Source organism: Apteryx rowi, unplaced genomic scaffold, assembly GCF_003343035.1.
Source record: "Apteryx rowi isolate R43461 unplaced genomic scaffold, aptRow1 scaffold_713, whole genome shotgun sequence".
Classification (NCBI taxonomy): Eukaryota; Metazoa; Chordata; class Aves; order Apterygiformes; family Apterygidae; genus Apteryx; species Apteryx rowi.
In genome coordinates, this window is record NW_020450998.1 from 391,678 (window position 1) to 410,827 (window position 19,150).

Consider the following 19,150-nt stretch of genomic DNA (forward strand, 5'->3'; position numbering starts at 1 on the left):
AAAAGACCTCTTTGTTTTGCGCTGATCAAACCATGATCTGAATTGAGCAGGGAATTGAACCAGATCACCTCCAGTGGTCTATTCCAACCTAAATTACTCTGATTTGCAGGAGATGGTTGCTGTTGATAGGGCACAGATGATGTAGACTCTGTTCACATGTAGCTAACTATAAGCTATTTATTTTTGTCAATTTTTACTTAGCTGAATGGGACTCTTAACTTTTACTGTACTTGAATAGCATCCACATCTCTGCTAATATAATTAATGTTATATATGTTCAGTAAAGTAGATTTCTAAAATAGGAAGTTACTGTATTTTTAAATTGTATTTCATGCAAGTCTTCAAAGTTGAAGATTGCTCTTCAGAGAAGCCAGTACCTTGGAAACCTGTAACCTATGAACTTCAGCCATTTGGGGGTTTAATAGTTGTCTCTTCTCACAGCTCTGAGCTGGGATGCCTGAGGACTCAGTTAGGATCCTTCCTGTGGTCTCCCTGAGTGATTATATTTTTATTACAGTGCCCATACATTTAATGGCCACTTTAAAGTGAAAAAATAGTCTTGCTTTCTTTACCAGTAAAAAATATTTTCTATTAACAATGTTACAGTTCTCGACTGACATCTGGTTTAGAAAGGCTTAATTGCACTTTTTTGGAGCATTGCTTGTGATTTTTTTGTTGACTAGAAATGGATTTTTATACTTCTCCCCCCCCACCCTTTCCTCCCCAGGGATTTTGGCAATTGGACTTATCAATGAAGCCCTGGATGAGGGGGACACCAAAAAGACAATTCAAGCTTTACAGATTCCTGCAGCAAAATTGGAGGGTGTAACCCCAAAGGTAGCACAGCACTATCAGGATACACTACTTCGAGCCAAGAGAGAGAAAGCACAGGTGAGTGAAACTAAATGCCTCTCATGAAAAGCTTTTTTATCTGTGTGGTACAGTTATTGCAGCAGGAGTCCAGAAAGTCAGGAAACAAAAACGGAAGTGGAGAGCTGGGCCTTCTGCATGTGATTAACAGATCTTGCCTCGTCAGTTTGGAACTTTCTGTGCTAGAGAAAGAGATTTGCAGCCAGAATCTGCGCACCTTCATGAACTATGGAGATGACTATAAGGATATTAACTGCATGAAATATTTTGCTACAGCCAATCCCAATGAGAGAAAGATCTTGTTTGGGGAGAAATAATATGTAATTAATGACTGCCTCTTCCATATTCTCGGGGAGACCATGTTAATTCTAGTAGTTCTGAACTTCTGAAAATAACTCCCCTGCAACCTTAAGGTGTTTTTTTTTTGTTGTGTTTTGTAAGAGAATCCTTTATGTCAAATGTGTCTGGAGGCATCATTATATACACTTACACAGGAAAAAGAAAAAAGTTTCTGAAAATGAAGAACCTATTTAGTAATGAGCTTGGAGAAAGAAGTGAGGCAGAAATAGCGCTATTAGCAAAATGTATGCTGATGCCTATTGTTCACCTGGTGACACTTGCTAAGGATATTTTTGGTGGTAGCTGTTGATCTTATTAGCTGAGAACTGCTATCCTTTTGTAAAGAGTTGCCATTAGGTAACTGGCTAAATGTCAAGGTGGAGATGGGGAGAGGAAGAGCATGTCTCATCTTACTGGATTTAGGAAGGAGGAGGATTGTGTGTGTGCGCGCGCGCACTACTGATTTTTAAGTAATATGGATGGGATACTGATTTTTATTTTACTTGTCTAATTACAAACAAGTAGCAGACTTTTCTGCTTTCAGTAGTGTTTTTTTGTTCTTTTTTGGAGCTTTTTGCTGTAGTACCAATGCAGAATTTTACATTGAGATTAAGAGCTATATTGAGCTGAACTTTTTTTTTTTTTTGAGAGAGAGAGTAAATGTAAACTCGCACAATGGCAATAGCTAAAAACTGAATACATTACTGATGAAAGCCATTGAGCAGCTTCCTTAAGAAGGGACTTGAAAGGGTTAATGTTCCTCAGGAACCCATTTTGTGCTGAAGCATTTCCTCCTGCTGAGTCAGAATGAAATAATGAACTTTTTAAAGTGTGCACTCCAGTTTGTGCCAGGCTGGGCTGGTAACTTCAGTTGGTGTGAAATTACCTTATTTAGGCATATGTTAAATTCAGGGCTCCTCCCAGCAGCATTGCAGTAATTTCAGAAATTGTGAGATCATATTACTGAAAAATGTTTTGGGGAAAATAGTCACAATCTTAAATCAACCTTAAGTCAATCTTAAGTTACTTGCCAACTAGTAATTTCTGAACCTCAAGACTGGGAGGGATTATAGTTGGCAATAAGGCACTCTTCAGTTCCTTGTGTGTTGGGGGAGCATTGTATGATGCATGTTTTTCATGGGCTAAGTACAAAAAAGGTAGACCCTGTAATATGTTGTGCTGTGTGCACCTGCCTGAAAGCCTTCAGCAGAAAAAGCATAGAAAAGCGCAGGATGGTTTTGACAGTCTGTGGGTTGGCTTCTGCTGGTAGAGACCACGACAGAGAAAGTTGTTTCTTTGATTATTTCCCCCCCGCCCAGCCCGGAATTCTCTGTGTTCCTGATACTCTCTTGGGACTAGCTGGACTTTCAGATGAAATCTTCCTGTATCAGATATGTTGGTCTCTTGAATGAAAGATCATTAAGGATATCAGTTTCCAACCCACAGATACAATGGGAAAAATGTAGAGGGTGTGTTTAGGAAACGCTCATGTTCAATCTGGCCCTAAAACTCTTTAATACTCCAAATAGTGGCTCTTTAGTGCTGTGTGATTATTATTCCATACCAGAGGCAAATGTCTTCTGTGTTCTGTTTGTACAACAACAGTTGTTGGGGGGGGGGGTCGCAGTTGCTTATTATGATTTCTTTTAGTAGTTACCTACAGGAAGCAACAGTGGATGGGGAGAAGCTATGCTTGGCAACTGCTGAATCATTGTTTTTTGTATGTTTTGGGACTTGCTAAACCTTTGTCTCTTTCCTCTTCTCACACTTCTGCATGTAAACTGAGTTTCTTCAACACCCTGACAAAATACAGGATACTGTGTAATAACTATTCCATAATGAGCAATCTGTTAAAACAGACTTGTAACATAGCTTTTAGTGTTATATATGTACATCCAGCCACAATATGTACAATACTTTTTGGTCTTCCAGTTTGTACAGTTATATGAATTTTTATGGACAGAGACCAGAACAGTCTAATGTGTCATTAGTTATCCAGAGCTTTCAGCTGCTGTGCACACATTGGTACCTTTTTGTTCTAAGAACTCTTTGTAGCCATGTTCTGTAAAAGAGCTAACTTGTTTTCCTGGAAAGTTGTATCCTCTGAGTAAATATGGCTTTAGGACTAAAGGGTTTTTGACTGGGAGGCCATGTTGGGTCTGATAGAAGTCTTTGCTGGTCACAAATACACGTGATGTTCTTGTGCTGAAATCAATTAGAAAGATTTTGAAATGCTTCTCTTTCCCTCTGATACTGAAAACTAATATATTGGCTGTTGCTGAGTACAGATTATTCTACTTCACAAAAATACAGTGAAGATAACTGCTTTTTTCCTCATAATCCTCTTTAGGACACTAAGGATGAGACAGCTGTACTTTGGCTAGATGAAATTCAGGATGGGATTCATAGGGCTAACAAGGACACAGAGGAGTCCCAGAGATGTAAGTATTGTAGTAAATATTTCAATTAATCTCTGTTATCAACCAAATACTGGTTACTTAAGGAAAGGTTCAGAGCTAGAAATGTCATGTAAATATGGCAAAGGAAACTGATTAACTGATTACACTTTTGTGCTTTGGATGTGATAATTTTTCTTTGAAGAGTGGATGTCAAATTCTTTAAATGTTAAATTTCTTAATTTCTCCTTTTTTTGTTTCTTTTTTAACATGTCATTTTTCTGGTTTTGCTTGTGACCATGTTAGCTCATTGGACAAATCTCTATCAAGCAGATTAGTGTTTGTAGCTAATTGTGTATCTCCTGTGGGTGGGTAGTTAGGTGTGAGAATGTGCATGCGCACAACTTAAGCTAATGTGCAGCAGACAATAACATTTATTATTTGTGTGGTGTATTGTTGTCTTGTCTCAGTTCTATTAAGTGTTTCTAGACTACATCAGACTCTTTAAAAATACAGACCACTGTACGCATCAGTGATATCCACCTTTCCTCCTTATTGCAGTTTGCAGGTGAACTGACCCACCCATCGTTACATCCTGGTCTTCTTACAATAATCTTTTCTGCCTCCAGAAGCAATAAACTAATTCCTGTTCTTTGCTTACTTTTTTTTTTCCTGACAGAAGTTTTCTTTTTAATAAGAACATGAGTGTTTCTGTTTTGGTCTGGGTTCCCCCCCCCCCCTTCTACTCATCTGTTCCCTGTATATGCTGGCTGTTTGTTGGGTACCACTTGTTTCAGAGAGCTTATTTTTATACGTTTTTCAAATATGATATTCTATTTGCATTTATCCTAAATCTCTAATTTTCTGTTACATTTAACATTTGTACTTGCCTGCTTGCTTTGCTTGATTTGTGCACCATTAGCGAGCTGATTGTTTTCTTTCTTTGTAGAGACCTTATTTTTCTTTATTCTGTGTGTTCATCTCTGGTGTGTTGATAAAATACTTTTTTTTCCATTCCCAGAACTTCTAATTTGTTATTACACTGATGCTTAAAGTTTTCCAAAGAGGCATGAACGGTCCCTTCTGATTTTGATTCGAATAGGCAACTAACTATACTGGAAACTGAAAAGTTTAATCTGAGTCTGGAATTGTTCTGGAGATGGTGCTGTCTTACTTCTGGAACAGCTTGTTCAAAGAAGTTGTGGAATCTCTGTCCTTTAAGATTTTTCAAAACTCAATCAGACAAGGCCCTGAACACAAAATCACAGAATGGTTGAGGTTGGAAGGGACCTCTGGAGATCATCTAGTCCAACCCCCCTGCTCAAGCAGGGTCACCTAGAGCATGTTGCACAGAACCCTGTCCAGACAGCTTTTGCATATCTCCAAAGATGGACAACCTGTTCCAGTGCTCTGTCACCCTCACAGTGAAGAAGTTTTTCCTCATGTTCAGATGGAAGTGCCTGTGTTTCAGTTTGTGCCCATTGCCTCGCGTCCTGTTGCTGGGCACCACTGAAAAGAGTCTGGCTCCATCCTCTTGACACCCTCCCTTAAGATACTTGTACACGTTAATAAGATCTTCTCTCAGCCTTCTCTTCTCTAGGCTAAACAGGCCCAGCTCTCTCAGTCTTTCCTCATAAGAGAGATGCTCCAGTCCCCTAATCAACTTGATCCAGTGTTGTAGTTAGCCCTGCTTTGAGCAGAAGGTTGGACTGCAATACCTCAGAGATCCCTCCAGCCTAAGTACTTCAAGCATCTGTGTATCGGTTATGTAGAGTTTATAGCACAATTGATTCCTTCTGTCCTCGCTCTCTTGACTCAGAAATGAGCTTGCTTTTATATTTGTGCCTGGTGCCTTTTTGTTTTTTGTTTATAGATGTTTTAAAAGGGAGCAAAATCAATAGGTTCACAAAAAGCTGTGGATATGTTATGTTTCTAGTGAAAGAAAGTAGTTTTTATCAGTTTTTATCCTACTGTATGGCCTAGTTCAGTTGTTTTTGATGCCAATATTTGATCAGTGAATTCTGCTGTTAACTGTCTAAAAAAGTGGTAGGGCAGAACTTTACTTATTCATCTTAGTATTTCTTTCCAGCAGTACCAGTATAATGCACCATTTCCCTACCCTCATGAGCACCTTGGCAAGGCAGCAGCTTGAATATCATGCCAAGGAACATTTGGTCAAATGCAGAATTATTTATGTTCCCTTAAACCTGAATAAAACCTTCAAATACCCTCATCCATATGTGAACAGACATTTTTGCAGTATTATCTAATGCTGAAGGTTACTATAGCTCATCTTTGCTGTGATAGTGTAATTCCTTTGCTTGTTTTCCTCTTGCGAATATGTCAGTGTTTGGGTCACAGTCCTGGGGTACCCCTGGAACTGCATCTTATTTTCCTCCCTCTTTGCCTCCTGCCCTTCCCTGCCCCCAGTTTTTCAGGTTTTGACTTGTTTACAAGCTACTACTTACTCATGCTGCTGCTGTTACCACTAGGGATGGTACTAGTTGTTGAAAGGAACCCTTTTATTCAGTTAGGCAATGTGGCTTGGCTCTGCCAGGAGAAACTGTCTCAACTAAAACTGTTGTCAGAGTAGAGCTAGGTGGAAGGATGAAACTRTGTGTTGTAGAAAAACATTGTGGATAAATCTGCACCACACCAGGGCTCGGAAGGGCCCACAAATAATGCGCTCAGAGGCACCATGCTGTGTATGACTGGACGCGCCATACTCAAGATGCCTCTATACTGCAGGATGTCTCACTTATATGTGTGTGTGTGTGTGTGTGTTTTATTTATATTTGCATGTACCCAGACAAACACAAGCACACGTGTGCGCGCACACACAAACACACACAGTGTGTGCACATGTGCATATTACCTTCCTGCTGTTTTGTTTGCCGTGAATCACTGAGCCTCTGAATGCCAAGCTAACCTGCTTCCTTGTATTGTCAAAGTTTCCTTAGGAATTCTGGCCATTAATGAAGCAGTAGACCATGGTGATATTAGCCTGACCCTGAGTGCCTTGCGCTCACCGGATGTTGGGCTATACGGAGTCACTCCTGAATGTGCTGAGACGTACCATCGAGAGTTGGCAGAAGTCAAGAGAAGAAAAAGGGCAGCAGGTGAACCTCAAATAGCTAACCGTTGGTGAGAGCAAATAAATCCAAGATTATTGCATGCAGAACAGGAGCCAGAGAAAAATCAGTCTCTGGGGAGAAGTCTTGTGTTATAGGTGGGAATTGGGGCTTCTTTGTAAGCTGAACTAAAAAATAAGCATATAAATAGTAGAATCTTCTCCATTTGTAGAATGTGTTGTGTTAGGTAGTTGTCATATTAGTTCATTGGGGTCTCAGAAAAATGTATAGCCCTCTTGTTTGGGGGAAGGTTCATCTTCATATGTTTATTTCCTAACTGTAATATTTGTATGCTGGAAAAACAATACGTTTGTTTTTGAGACTTACACTGCGGTTTCTGTTCTTAGGGGGCAATAGCAGTGAATGGGTGAAACACTGGGTGAGAGGAGGCTATCATTATTACCATAACCTGCAGACCAAAGAGGGAGGATGGGATGAACCAGACAGATTTGTGCAAAATGACACACAGCTGTCGCGAGAGGAGATACAGGTAGGGTAGATAACACAAGGTCTTTCTCGGAAAAGTTGAAGTTCTCATCCTTCTAGTCTTTAATGCAACTTGTTTCAATGTAGTAGATTGTCTTCTGTGTAATGTTAGCAAGCTTAGTAACTCATTTATTTCATTTTGTGTCATCAGACTTTGTGTCAAAATTCCTTGTCCCATTTCAGAAAATTCATCGTTTTGGTAAATGACCRTGATGCTGCTGTTCACTAAAAAGCAACTTGGAAGTTTCTCTTGTACACAATACAGAAAGATAATGTAACCTCCCTTTTCTTGTGTTCCAATTCTCTCTTTTTACTGCCTCTTCTTCCTACCATAACGCTAATCCAGAGCACTATCTCTGGAGTCACTGCTGCATACAACCGAGAACAACTGTGGCTGGCCAATGAGAATCTGATTACAAAACTTCAGGCCTGTTGTCGAGGATATCTTGTTCGCCAGGAATTCAACTCAAGAATGAATTTTTTGAAGAAACAAGTCCCAGCAATCACTTGCATCCAGGTAGTGATGTCCTTTAATTCTGTTTGAGACTTGTACTCTGCAGCTGCTCTCTATACACAGACATTTTGACTGTTTTTGTTCTTTTCAATTTTAGCGCTCAGTGATCTCCACCTCATTTTGCAAGTTATCTAAAGATATTTCCTTTTCCCAAAGAGTTTTTGCATATGATTTGCTTTTCCATGTGATATAAAATGAATAAATTCTCCTCAGGCAGAATTGCAGGGAGAAAAACATATCTAAGGAAGATCTTTCCATCACTTTATTACCCAATTCAGTGTTTTGAGAATAGGGCAATATCAGGTATGTCATGTCTTTATGCTGATAATACCATGTGATGAGTTAGTAATGCGATTCATGACAAATTGAAAAGAAACAATATATTTTTCAGTCTTCCAGACTAAGATTCCCCTTCGGTCCTCCTGTTTTAATTCCTCCAGGGATTTGGAGGATTGAGGAGGTGAAAGGAGATGGTATGGCATTCAGTGTGAGGTCGGGCACTGGCAGGAGAACAATGAACAAATCTTTCTCCAATGTTGTAACTGGAATACATGTAAATGAAATATATGCTTTGTACATTATCATGACTTTATTTTTTGAGCGGTATATGTGTGTTCATTCCTGCCTAAATAACACACACACACACACACACACACACACACACACACGTGTGTGTGTGTGAGTGCATATATATTTTTTTTCTATATCAATAATTTTATATAATTTTTAACACACACTTATGTGTGTGTGTATGTACACACACATCTATGTGTATGTATACATTTACATGTATATTTATATATACATACATACATGCATGTATGTATATATAAAAATCTTCTGATTGATTAAAATAGCACCTTCTCCCTTTAAGCATAGTGATTAGGTTCTTCCAAACACTTGTCTAACTTTTGTTCCAAGTATTAGTAGCAGTCAGTCTGCTCTGAAGGCTTGTAATTTTACATCACTCTTCTCTCCAGCGGCAGCATCTACCACGTGGCCCTTGTAGAATAGTTTGTCAGTTTGCCTATTTAGCTCTACCTTTGTTCTCTAACTCTGCTTCTGGAGGTCTGGGCCTTTCATGAGGTAATTTGAAGTCTCTCATGATTACAACTGGTGAAATAAGTAGTTAATGATTCACTGTATATCTCTTACAGTTTGTTTGATAAGGTAAGTATGTCTCCCTCACATTTTACATTCAGCCAAAAGGGAACTTAAAAGCTGAGGAGCAGAAAGAATCTCAGAATTATAATTACCTTGCTTTACTTTGAAAAGTAAAGCAGGTGAGCATGTTTTCTGTTTTCAGTCCCAGTGGCGTGGCTACAAGCAGAGGAAGGCATATCAGATTCGTTTGGATTACCTGCGAGCGCACAAGGACCAAGTAGTGAAGGTACAATTCTGGGGGGAGCCTATTCCAAATGCCACAAAACAATTACTAACAGGAAAGAATGTTCAGGTTATACGAGCTGTCCTTGGAGCCACTGCAGAATTATTCACTGTCTGGAGTATTTCAGGTATCAGGATTATTAACTATTCCTTATCGCAGTCCAGATAGTGCATGAGCTTTTGTCCATTAAAGTTACTAGGAGAGACATTTGTTCCTTTTGGGGGGGGGGGGGGGGGGGGGGAGTCTAGCCCATGGCACCTGGAAGAAAGCAAGGGCCAGGGCAGATGGGGGGAAGGGGAATATTACAGTCTTCTATTTCCCAGGAAGTGTTTCCTAACTTTGACTACAACTTCCCTTCTATACAGTTCAGCCCATCATTCAAAATTATCCTCTTCTTTTGTTGTACTAATCTGTCTACCCTCTTGAAATTATAATTGTTAATTTTGGTAAAATTTGTAAATTATCAGAATTTACCAGCCTTTCAGCTCAGGTGTACTTGAGGTAAAAAGTATATAGTTGTTGCTTTAATATTTTGTTTAGCATTAGTTTCTTAACTCTTTCTCTCTCCCTCCCACTCTTCGCTAATTGTCATAGTTGTATTTCTCTGAATCCCTGCTGTTTTGTAACCTTTGGGAATGATCTCTGTAGAGAAAGGAGTTTTTATCTGAAAATTTTGTTATTTTTCTATAGATTCAATCAATGACCAGGATGTATCAAGCCAGAAAGCGTTACAGAGATCGTCTGCAGTATTTCAGAGACCATGTAAGAGGCTGTCCTGTTAAATTAATGCAGTACCTGACTTTTGCACTATGCCCTGAATGAGTTCAAGTGCTTTTTTTTTTTTTTTTTATAACCTAGATAAATGATGTTATAAAAATTCAAGCCTTTATCCGAGCAAACAAAGCACGAGAAGACTACAAAACCCTCAGTAAGTATTGCCAAAACAGTAAAACTCATGTGCCTTGAATCTGTGTTTGCAAGGGATGTTGCTACTGTATTCTGTAACATCAAGACAGTTTTGAAGAGCAATGGGGGTGAAATTGGTAGGGTAGTGCAATGAGTAGGGTGCTCTTGAGGCTGAAGAAAAACTTGATTCCAGACATTGCTTTTGTTGCTGAGAAATAGAACTGCAACTTTTGAATCAGCTTCAGCAGTGTGGACTATCTTAGGTTGATATTTGCTTGATTCTTTGCTCTTCATTTCTCTCATGATTTACCCAAAACAGGAAATTTCAAATGTTGTCAGAAGTTGCTCAGACTAGGTGGTATTAATTTTGTCTTGGCCAGACTGCTCCCTCATGTGCTATTTAAACACAGATGAGGCACACGTTAATTTCTGTTGTCTGTTGCCCAGAGAGGTTGTGAAGTCTCCGTCCTTGGAGATGATCAAAAGCCCTCTGGACAGGGTCCTGGGCAATGTGCTCTAGGTGACCCTGCTTGAGCAGGGGGGTTTGACTAGATAATCTGCAGAGGTCCCTTCCAACCTCAACCATTCTGTGATTCTGTCCCCTGATGTTTTCTCACCTATTTTTAGTTAATGCTGAAAACCCACCTATGGCTGTGGTACGGAAATTTGTCCACTTGCTCGATCAAAGTGACCAAGATTTTCAGGAGGAGCTCGAGCTAATGAAACTGCGTGAGGAAGTTGTAACTTTGATCCGATCCAATCAGCAACTGGAAAATGACCTCAATCTGATGGACATCAAAATTGGGCTGCTAGTGAAAAACAAAATTACATTGCAGGTAGGAAATGTGCAAAAAGGAGACCAGCTGAAGATTGAACTGAGCTGAGTGGTAGTTAGCAAGGAGAACTCCTGGCCTTGGTTGCTCAGTTGCTCTGGGACAGCTGAAAATATTGCCCCAGATTTGCAAAGAAAAGCAAATACAATAATTTTTAATTAGCTATTCTGTTCACCTTTCCAGACATCAACTTGCCGCTATCTCCCTGTAAGTTCTTACTCCAGTCCACTCATTTAATGCAAACCCCCAGAAAGAAAACTGTGGGAGGAGAGGAAATGGGACCTGAAGCTTTAAAAACAAAACAAAAACATAAACTGATAAAACCCACATCAGACTATCTTGACCTAATGAAAGCAGGAGATTCTGTGTTTGAAGGCTTCAAGAACTCTGCTTTGTTGCTCCTTTGTGGTTAAACAAGTGACACACAAGCTTGCACATTTTAGTTGCTCTTGTTTTGGGATGCTGTAACAGAGAGAGAGATGATTTCTGAGGCAGGAGACATACGCATGCCACTTGATGTTGGTTGGTTAAAGGAGGCCCAGTCTATCACTTGGCTGATGTGATTAATTTCACAAAAAAAGCACAAAACAAATGAACATAATTCCCCACCTTCCCCCCCCCCCAAAAAAAAAAAAAAAAAAAAACCCACAACCTGATAGAGCAGTGCCCTTGTTCAAGCTGAAGTTCTAGTCAGCTTTTAATTTGGTCCTGGATGACATGGCATGAATCTGGTCTCCATGTAAGATATGGATCAGTTCAGTCAAATTTTATTTGTGAGGGAGGCTGCAACTTTTGGGCAGGTGCCTGCAGTGAAAAGTACCATTGCTCACAGAGTACATAGAGGTAGTGACATAGCTGAATATAGGACATGATTTTGATGTTTTAAGCCCAATTTAAAAAAAAACCATTGTCAAACATCTTCAGGATGCTATCAGCTCTGATACTAATTGCTGTCAAGAGCGGCTAACCCTTCTAGGAGCACATGACAAATTCTGGAAGTCAGGCATAAAGTACAAAGAAATCACTGCCATAACATATCATGCTCCACTTTAATAGCATCATGCATACCTTGACCCTGCCTTTCCACGTGCAAGAGAAGTGGGCTGTCAGTTGCAACTGTTCTCCAATACTGCATGTTACTAAATATTTAGAGTGTAATCTATCCCTATTCTTCCTTTCTAGGATGTTGTTTCTCATAGCAAAAAACTTACCAAAAAGAACAAGGAACAGCTCTCTGACATGATGATGCTGAATAAACAAAGGGGAGGTCTGAAAGCTTTGAGCAAAGAGAAGAGAGAAAAGCTGGAAGCCTATCAGCATCTGTTCTACTTACTTCAGGTATGCAGCTTCTAATGCTGCTCTTAAAGCATTCGATGACCTGTTGTTATAGAGGCTTATAAGTTTTGGCCCAGTCCTTGCTTACGCACTATATTTTTGAGCCATCTTAGTTCCCAGTGATACTGGACTGTGGGGGCATGCACACTGAATTTTCCTTGTCGTTGCAGACTAATCCAACCTACTTGGCCAAGCTGATTTTTCAGATGCCTCAAAACAAATCCACAAAGTTCATGGATTCTGTGATCTTCACACTGTATAACTACGCATCCAATCAGAGAGAGGAATACCTGTTGTTGCGGCTTTTCCAAACAGCGTTGCAGGAAGAGATCAAGTATGTGATAGCGTATAGTATAGCCTTGTGGTTGAATCAGTTCTGTGAATTTCTAGAACTGAGGCAGTTTTCACRTGGTGTCTCATGCTAATATGCAGATAATGCTAAACTGTCCCTTCTTTCTGCTCTTCCCATTTCATATCTGTTCTTATGCAATCTAGAAAGGAAGAGTTGAGTCTGTCCATTAAGGATGAAGGCTCTTTACTGCAGTCAAGATTTTGCTACCCAAGAAGGCAATTTCCTTTGACCTAGTGCAAAGTCATCCTAAAATTCAGTCTAACCTGAATTCTCTAATGTTTGATTGTAAAAACCTCCAATAAACTGCTCTTTTGTCTAGAGCAACTCAAGCTTTGCCAGTCAGGGAGAGAGCTGACAGTAAGCGTGTCTTTGTTTTTTTTTTAACTGGATTTCCAAAAGCTAATGATGAGGATACTGAAACCAAGGAGCTGTATTATTTGGTCATCTTATTGAATGTCAGTCTTAGGGAACCTGGCTGTCCTCAGGCACGTTTTGTTTGTTTGGTTGAGCCTTAGGAGCTTGGTGTTACATGACTGCAGTTCTTTATAATGCAGAGCTGCACAACTTGCTGAAGAAGAACATATAGTAAAATTTTGGGGGAGACTATTCTTCTAACATTTCTTTAGAATGTGTTTTAACCATGAAGATGGTGTATGCCCTGAAACAAATAACAACTGCTAAAAGAGTGGGGGTTTTTTTGTTTTGTTTTGTTTTGTTTTTGTTGTTGTTTAAATTCGTGTTCGGAATAGCCCGGGGAAATGTAGATGCTTCTTTCTCTGCTGCTGTATTTCCTGGAGTGGTATACTAGGAATGGCTTTTGTTATTGTAGCTTGCTTATTTTGAATACTGGAAGAAACCTACAGTTCTTTTTCTTCTCCCTACATCAACCACCCTCTGTTACCTTTGTATTTTTGAATCACGTTTTCAAATGAAGTATATGATTGGATGAGCATTAATTGTCATCAGGCTGGCTACTGGCAGGCTGTGTTGCAATTCCCAAGCAAAAGGCATAAGTTCCTTTTCTCACCTGTCTTGAAAAATGTTCCAATATTACTCTTATACAGTGTTGCAGTTTATTGCTATAGAAAGATTTTAGTACAAATGCATGTTTCCTGATGGTGACACTCTAACACTTTGCTTTATGCTGTGAAGTGTATCTAAAACTGATAGAATTATGTGTACTTCATAGTTCATTCAGATTATTTCTTCTTCAGATCAAAAGTAGACCAGATACATGAGATTGTGACTGGGAATCCTACTGTTATTAAAATGGTGGTAAGTTTCAACCGTGGTGCCCGTGGTCAGAATGCCCTGAGGCAGATCCTGGCACCAGTTGTGAAGGAAATCATTGATGACAAATCACTGAATATCAAAACTGATCCTGTGGATATTTACAAGTCTTGGGTTAACCAGATGGAGTCTCAAACTGGTGAGGCCAGGTATGAGAACTGTTACTACTGTATTTTTCTAAACGTTTCTTATCTCCTTTGCACTGCTCTGCTAATCCTCCCAAATCATTCTTGGCTTCGCTGCATGCATCTGTCCAAATGATACCGGCTTTTTCTCCTCGAATCAGCTTTCATCAGAGAGTTAGAAAGATCATGTTTCAGCAATGGTGCCGAGCGTATTGGAAGGAGATCCCATTAGGAGATGGAAGAGGAAATGCTCTTTGATGTGTGTGCGCCGAATTGTGCTGAATTGAAAGCACAATTCAATGATGGCTGTGAGATGCCATCTAACCTAGAAGAGATCATGAGAGAAAAAGTACTTGGGAATCAATTCCATGTCAGTCCTTGTTCATTTCATATATATCCTGTGCAAGCTTAAATAATACATGCAAGCATACAAAACCTCCTTTGTTGGAGCAAAAGCGCAACATCAAAATTCTTAGTCCTAACATCTTTCAAATTAATGTCAGTCACTGATGAGAATTGGATTGCAGGACCTCTGTGTGCTAGATGATTTTTGTTTGTTTGTTCGAGAGAATCGTTTCGGATTCTTTACTTCAGTGAATGAGACTGTGCTAAATCTTGAGGAATCTTTTTTTTTTTTTTTTAATTTTTTTAAATGCACTTAAAAATCCATAAAAAGTAAAGCCAACTCTTGCAGCACAGCACACTGTGGGTGTCCCTGTTTAAAGTCATCTGCAGTCATATGTCTTACCATATGCCTTTTCAATATTCTGGATGTGTTAAAAATGCAGGCGAAGATGCATGTTACTTTAGATCCTTCTCTTTACATGAGATTCAGGAGACACTTTCATGATTTATCCATTTCATCTCTCCCTCATCACTTGAATACTATACAGTAATTTTAGGTGATAGAGAAAACATACCCACTTATTTGGCACTACTTCCTGCAGATAGCAGGTTATATGGATTTTTCTAGAGATTGCTTTAGCTTGTGGTTTGTCCCCAAGTTTTTATCAGCTTAATGTTGAAATGAGTAGTTTGCTGTTTCACTGACTTATATGTAGCCTGAAACACTACATGTCACAGACAGCACATTTTTTGCCTAGAGTGCATGTCTTTGTGCTGTACAAAAGGTACAGTTTTGAGTTAGCTGGGTCTTTTCTAACAATGTCCAGTGCAAGGGAAGCAGCGAAAGTAAAAGCAAGAAATCCCCAGCTCTTCTAGTGCCTAAAAGGTGGATTGAAGGCAATGCTCAGCCCTTGGCAGCCAAGTGAATGTAAGCTAGTTTGTTTCTGTTTCTAGCTAGAAATTCTGTCTAGCGCTCTCTCTGAAATATGCTAGCCTGAGAAATACTCACTTTCATATGTTTGATCTTTTTCAAATAGCAAACTGCCATATGATGTTACACCTGAGCAAGCACTAACTCATGAAGAGGTGAGGACGCGCCTGGATGCCTCAATCAGAAACATGAGGACAGTGACAGACAAGTTCCTGTCTGCTATTGTTAGTTCAGTGGACAAAATCCCGTGAGTCTGGTGTAGCACTGTACTGTTCTGAAGAAATTACTGATGTAATAAAAATGCTAGCAGCAGTTTTATTTGCCTTTTCTTTCTTCCAAAGTTATGGAATGCGCTTCATTGCCAAAGTGCTAAAAGACTCCCTGCATGAGAAATTCCCTGATGCTGGTGAGGATGAGCTTCTGAAGGTGAGGACCTGAACACCTTTGAGAATAACTGCCAGCCAGCTTGGCTGTGGCAAGAGCATCTCGTTCTTCTCCTGTGTGCATGCGTGCGCACGTATGTGTGTGTGTGTGTGTGCGTGTGTGTGGATTGGAGTGTATATACAGCAGATGCACTTTTCTTTTTAATTTATTATTAAGGATATAAAATGTTTCACATTGGGCGTTTGATTGTTAGCTTCATATACAACACCTGAGATGTAACACAGTGCTCAAAGGGAGGCATCCTCTTGCTTCTGCTTTGCTTTTAATATCTTTGATGTTTGGTCCTTTAGGTTTCTGGACTTGGGGTATTCTTGCTGCTAGGAAGTAAACCTTGGTTTTGCTGGAGTGATCACAGCTAGTTGGTCTTTTCTTAAAGAGACAATGTCAAGTAAAAAAAATTCTGTACTAAAAATTCTGATGTGCCTAATTTCCATACTTGTGACACTCTAGGACATATAAACAGCAGCAACTCATGATTTCTAGTCCGTTTTGTATTTTACATTTCAATATGTTTGGAGAACTAGAAGTATGCTCAGAGTAGGCACTCTCAAATGAGTATAGCTTTCTGTTTTTCACTGAAATTTCTTTTTTTTTTTATATATAGCTTTTTGTAATCATGAAGGCCTTTATGTCCATGAATCCTTTGCTTGTTAATGAAACAAACTTTTTATCTTAGAATACTTGACAATGTCTCTTTAAACTTCTCTGCCTCTACTTCATTAAAAAATATTTACCAATCTGAATGCTGTTTTCTTCTCTCTTCTAGTTCTGTGCTTTCCCATTCTGAGGCATCGATTCTTTCTATGCAGGTGAATTAATTTTTTCCATCTGTAAATTTAGGTGGAAAACTGCRGTTTTCATTAGTCCTCGTGGAAACAATGTAACTGTCCACATGAAAGTCAAAACTGCAGTGTGTGCAATGACTACACGTAGATTTTTAGGAACAAAAGCTACCTGTGTAATACCTTTTGTTCTCTTCTCCCACTCCCTAAGTTTGGATGTTATTAATATGATTTTTCTCACAGACACGTTTTCTTATTACCTTTAGCGAAACAGCTTTGACTGTTGTAATCCTGTGACATAACCTGAGGGAGTACGACAGTGTTTTGCATGAAATAGTTGTCAAAAAGCTGACCTCTGAAAGTGCTTAATAATTTCCTCCACTGTTTAGTAGTGGCTAGGTTGTTTATCTCTGTTTTCAGCTGTTTGTTCAGACCCCTGATCTCTTCTGTGCATTTAAGTCACACGGAAAGCAGGAGAAGCCAAGGTTCTGTGACCTGGCCATCTACAAATTTCTGTGAACCACCAGAAAATACTAGAGCACAGTGTGAGAATTACTGTTTTACAACAGCGTGTTGTGTTAATTCCTTTTTATTGCTGGAATAACTTTTGCAAAGTATCAAAGGTTTGAAGTATATTTGTGAGCATATGGATGGTGTGACATCTTTATTTTTGGTTCTTTGACGTTTATTGCTGCTCACATTTAACTAAGTAAACTGAATTTTGAAATGTCAAATGCCATTCTTCTTTTGTACTTCTGAATTTGTTATCTCTGGATTACATGGTTTCTCAGTTACACTAGCTTCCTTTTAACTGGGGGACTGTATCTGAGAATGTTGTTGGCTTACTGAGTTATTCTGARAAAGAAAAGGAGTTGGGAGAAAGAATGGAAAATAGCCACTAGTTTTCTCAGTTTAGCTCCTTGTTTTGCCGTGCTGCTTCACCATTTTTGCTTTATTGGAGATGGCAGCCTGTTTTGCGCACTTCTCTAAACTAGCTCTTGTCTTATATTTGGACTACAATCCCAGGTTCCTCTGTACAGTCATTGTTCTGCCCTCTGTCAGACTAACTCACCTCTGTTTAATTCCCATGGTAAATTGTCTCATGATCATATAAGTAGTCTGTTGGTAACTTGCTAATATCTTCTGTCCATACATTTTATAGATTAAAATTTTAAATCTTTATACCTAGGCATATCTGCAGCCTTATATTCCTGTTACTAGTCATGCTCGTTTTTCCCTCTTTGTGATTACCATCCTACTGCATCTTAATCTTTTTTAAACTGTAGATTCTTTGGGATAGCATATGCTTGTATATGGCAGGACAGTAGGACTTTAATCTTGAAATGGGCCTACAGCTTGCACAAAAATAATTGATCAAAGCACAGTCAGAATAGTTTCAATAAAATTTAGTTGTGACCTATACCATTGTTTATTGACATGTTTCTCTACTCAACTTTTCCCAGATTGTTGGCAACTTACTCTATTATCGCTACATGAATCCGGCCATTGTCGCACCAGATGCGTTCGACATCATTGATCTTTCAGCTGGAGGTCAGCTGACTACAGATCAACGCAGAAACCTTGGTTCCATTGCAAAGATGTTACAGCATGCTGCCTCCAATAAGATGTTCATGGGAGACAACGCGCATCTAAGCATCATTAATGAATACCTTTCACAGTCATATCAGAAATTCAGGTAGAAGACCATAGCTAACTAAGTTGGGAAGTTTGGCAGATGGTAACATTTCAAATAAAAAGGAGTAATAATAAATTATAAATATGATAAATTCCATCTCTGTCAAATAAGCAGTCTGTTGAAAATAAGAGATTGCACTCAGAGTTCCATAAGCATCGGTGACGATGGCAAATACAATGCGTACCTAGAATTCACAAACCATACATAGTATGGCAATGAGATTGCCAATCAAGTATTTTGATTTATGACATGTCAAAATTAAGGTTGCCTTTCTGTGTACTTATTGCAATACTATGGACATAGACAACTAATACGGACATACCCCCTTCTTTTTTCCCCATATGAACCCTGCCTCCATGTAAAAGCTAACTGGTGCTCAGAAATTGAAGTGGGTTGGTGTTTTGCTGTTTATGTAGTAAAATCAGCGGTTCATTCCAGAACTCTTGCCTTACGCCTTTCATGTTTTGTAATGAAGAAAACCAAAGGCTGCTGGGAGTGGGGAGTGTTCTTGCACTGAAGGCAGGAGGATGCGTGAACACAGTCCCTGGAGTCACAGACCTGTCCTGTGGATGCTGAAAATGAGCCAATATCAACATGCTCAATAACAATAATTAAATTTACGAGGTTACTTTGTGGTATGCTAAAGCTGATGAATTGTAGCATGCTGTGATGCACAGAAGATTATAGAAGAGTGATTCTTCTTGGGATTGTCATAGAGAGTTAATGCTCTTGATATGTCATGTGACTCATAGAGTTATATTGATTCTTTTCTCCTCCTTTTTTCGAAGACGTTTTTTTCAGGCTGCCTGTGAGGTCCCTGAATTGCAGGATAAATTTAATATTGATGAATATTCTGACTTGGTGACTCTCACTAAACCAATTATTTATATTTCCATCGGTGAAATCATCAATACACACACTGTAAGTATGCATTGGTTACATTTGCTCCTTATAAGCAGCCCTCACAAAGAAAATTCTACTTTTGGGT

At 39.2% G+C, this 19,150-nt stretch overlaps 1 protein-coding gene across 2 annotated transcripts in view; it reads left to right on the forward strand.

Moving 5' to 3' along the window:
• IQGAP1 (IQ motif containing GTPase activating protein 1) overlaps positions 1-19,150 on the forward strand; it is a 72,558-nt gene that overhangs the window by 41,100 nt on the left and 12,308 nt on the right. For both annotated transcript variants that reach the window (XM_026087338.1, XM_026087339.1), the window contains exons 14-29: positions 728-891; positions 3,560-3,650; positions 6,557-6,724; positions 7,084-7,226; positions 7,569-7,739; positions 9,043-9,126; positions 9,814-9,885; positions 9,982-10,051; positions 10,657-10,865; positions 12,045-12,200; positions 12,368-12,531; positions 13,764-13,988; positions 15,347-15,487; positions 15,582-15,666; positions 17,930-18,162; positions 18,951-19,083. In XM_026087338.1, the coding sequence (XP_025943123.1) occupies positions 728-891; positions 3,560-3,650; positions 6,557-6,724; positions 7,084-7,226; positions 7,569-7,739; positions 9,043-9,126; positions 9,814-9,885; positions 9,982-10,051; positions 10,657-10,865; positions 12,045-12,200; positions 12,368-12,531; positions 13,764-13,988; positions 15,347-15,487; positions 15,582-15,666; positions 17,930-18,162; positions 18,951-19,083 (2,309 nt within the window). The remainder of the gene's footprint in view (positions 1-727; positions 892-3,559; positions 3,651-6,556; positions 6,725-7,083; positions 7,227-7,568; positions 7,740-9,042; positions 9,127-9,813; positions 9,886-9,981; positions 10,052-10,656; positions 10,866-12,044; positions 12,201-12,367; positions 12,532-13,763; positions 13,989-15,346; positions 15,488-15,581; positions 15,667-17,929; positions 18,163-18,950; positions 19,084-19,150) is intronic.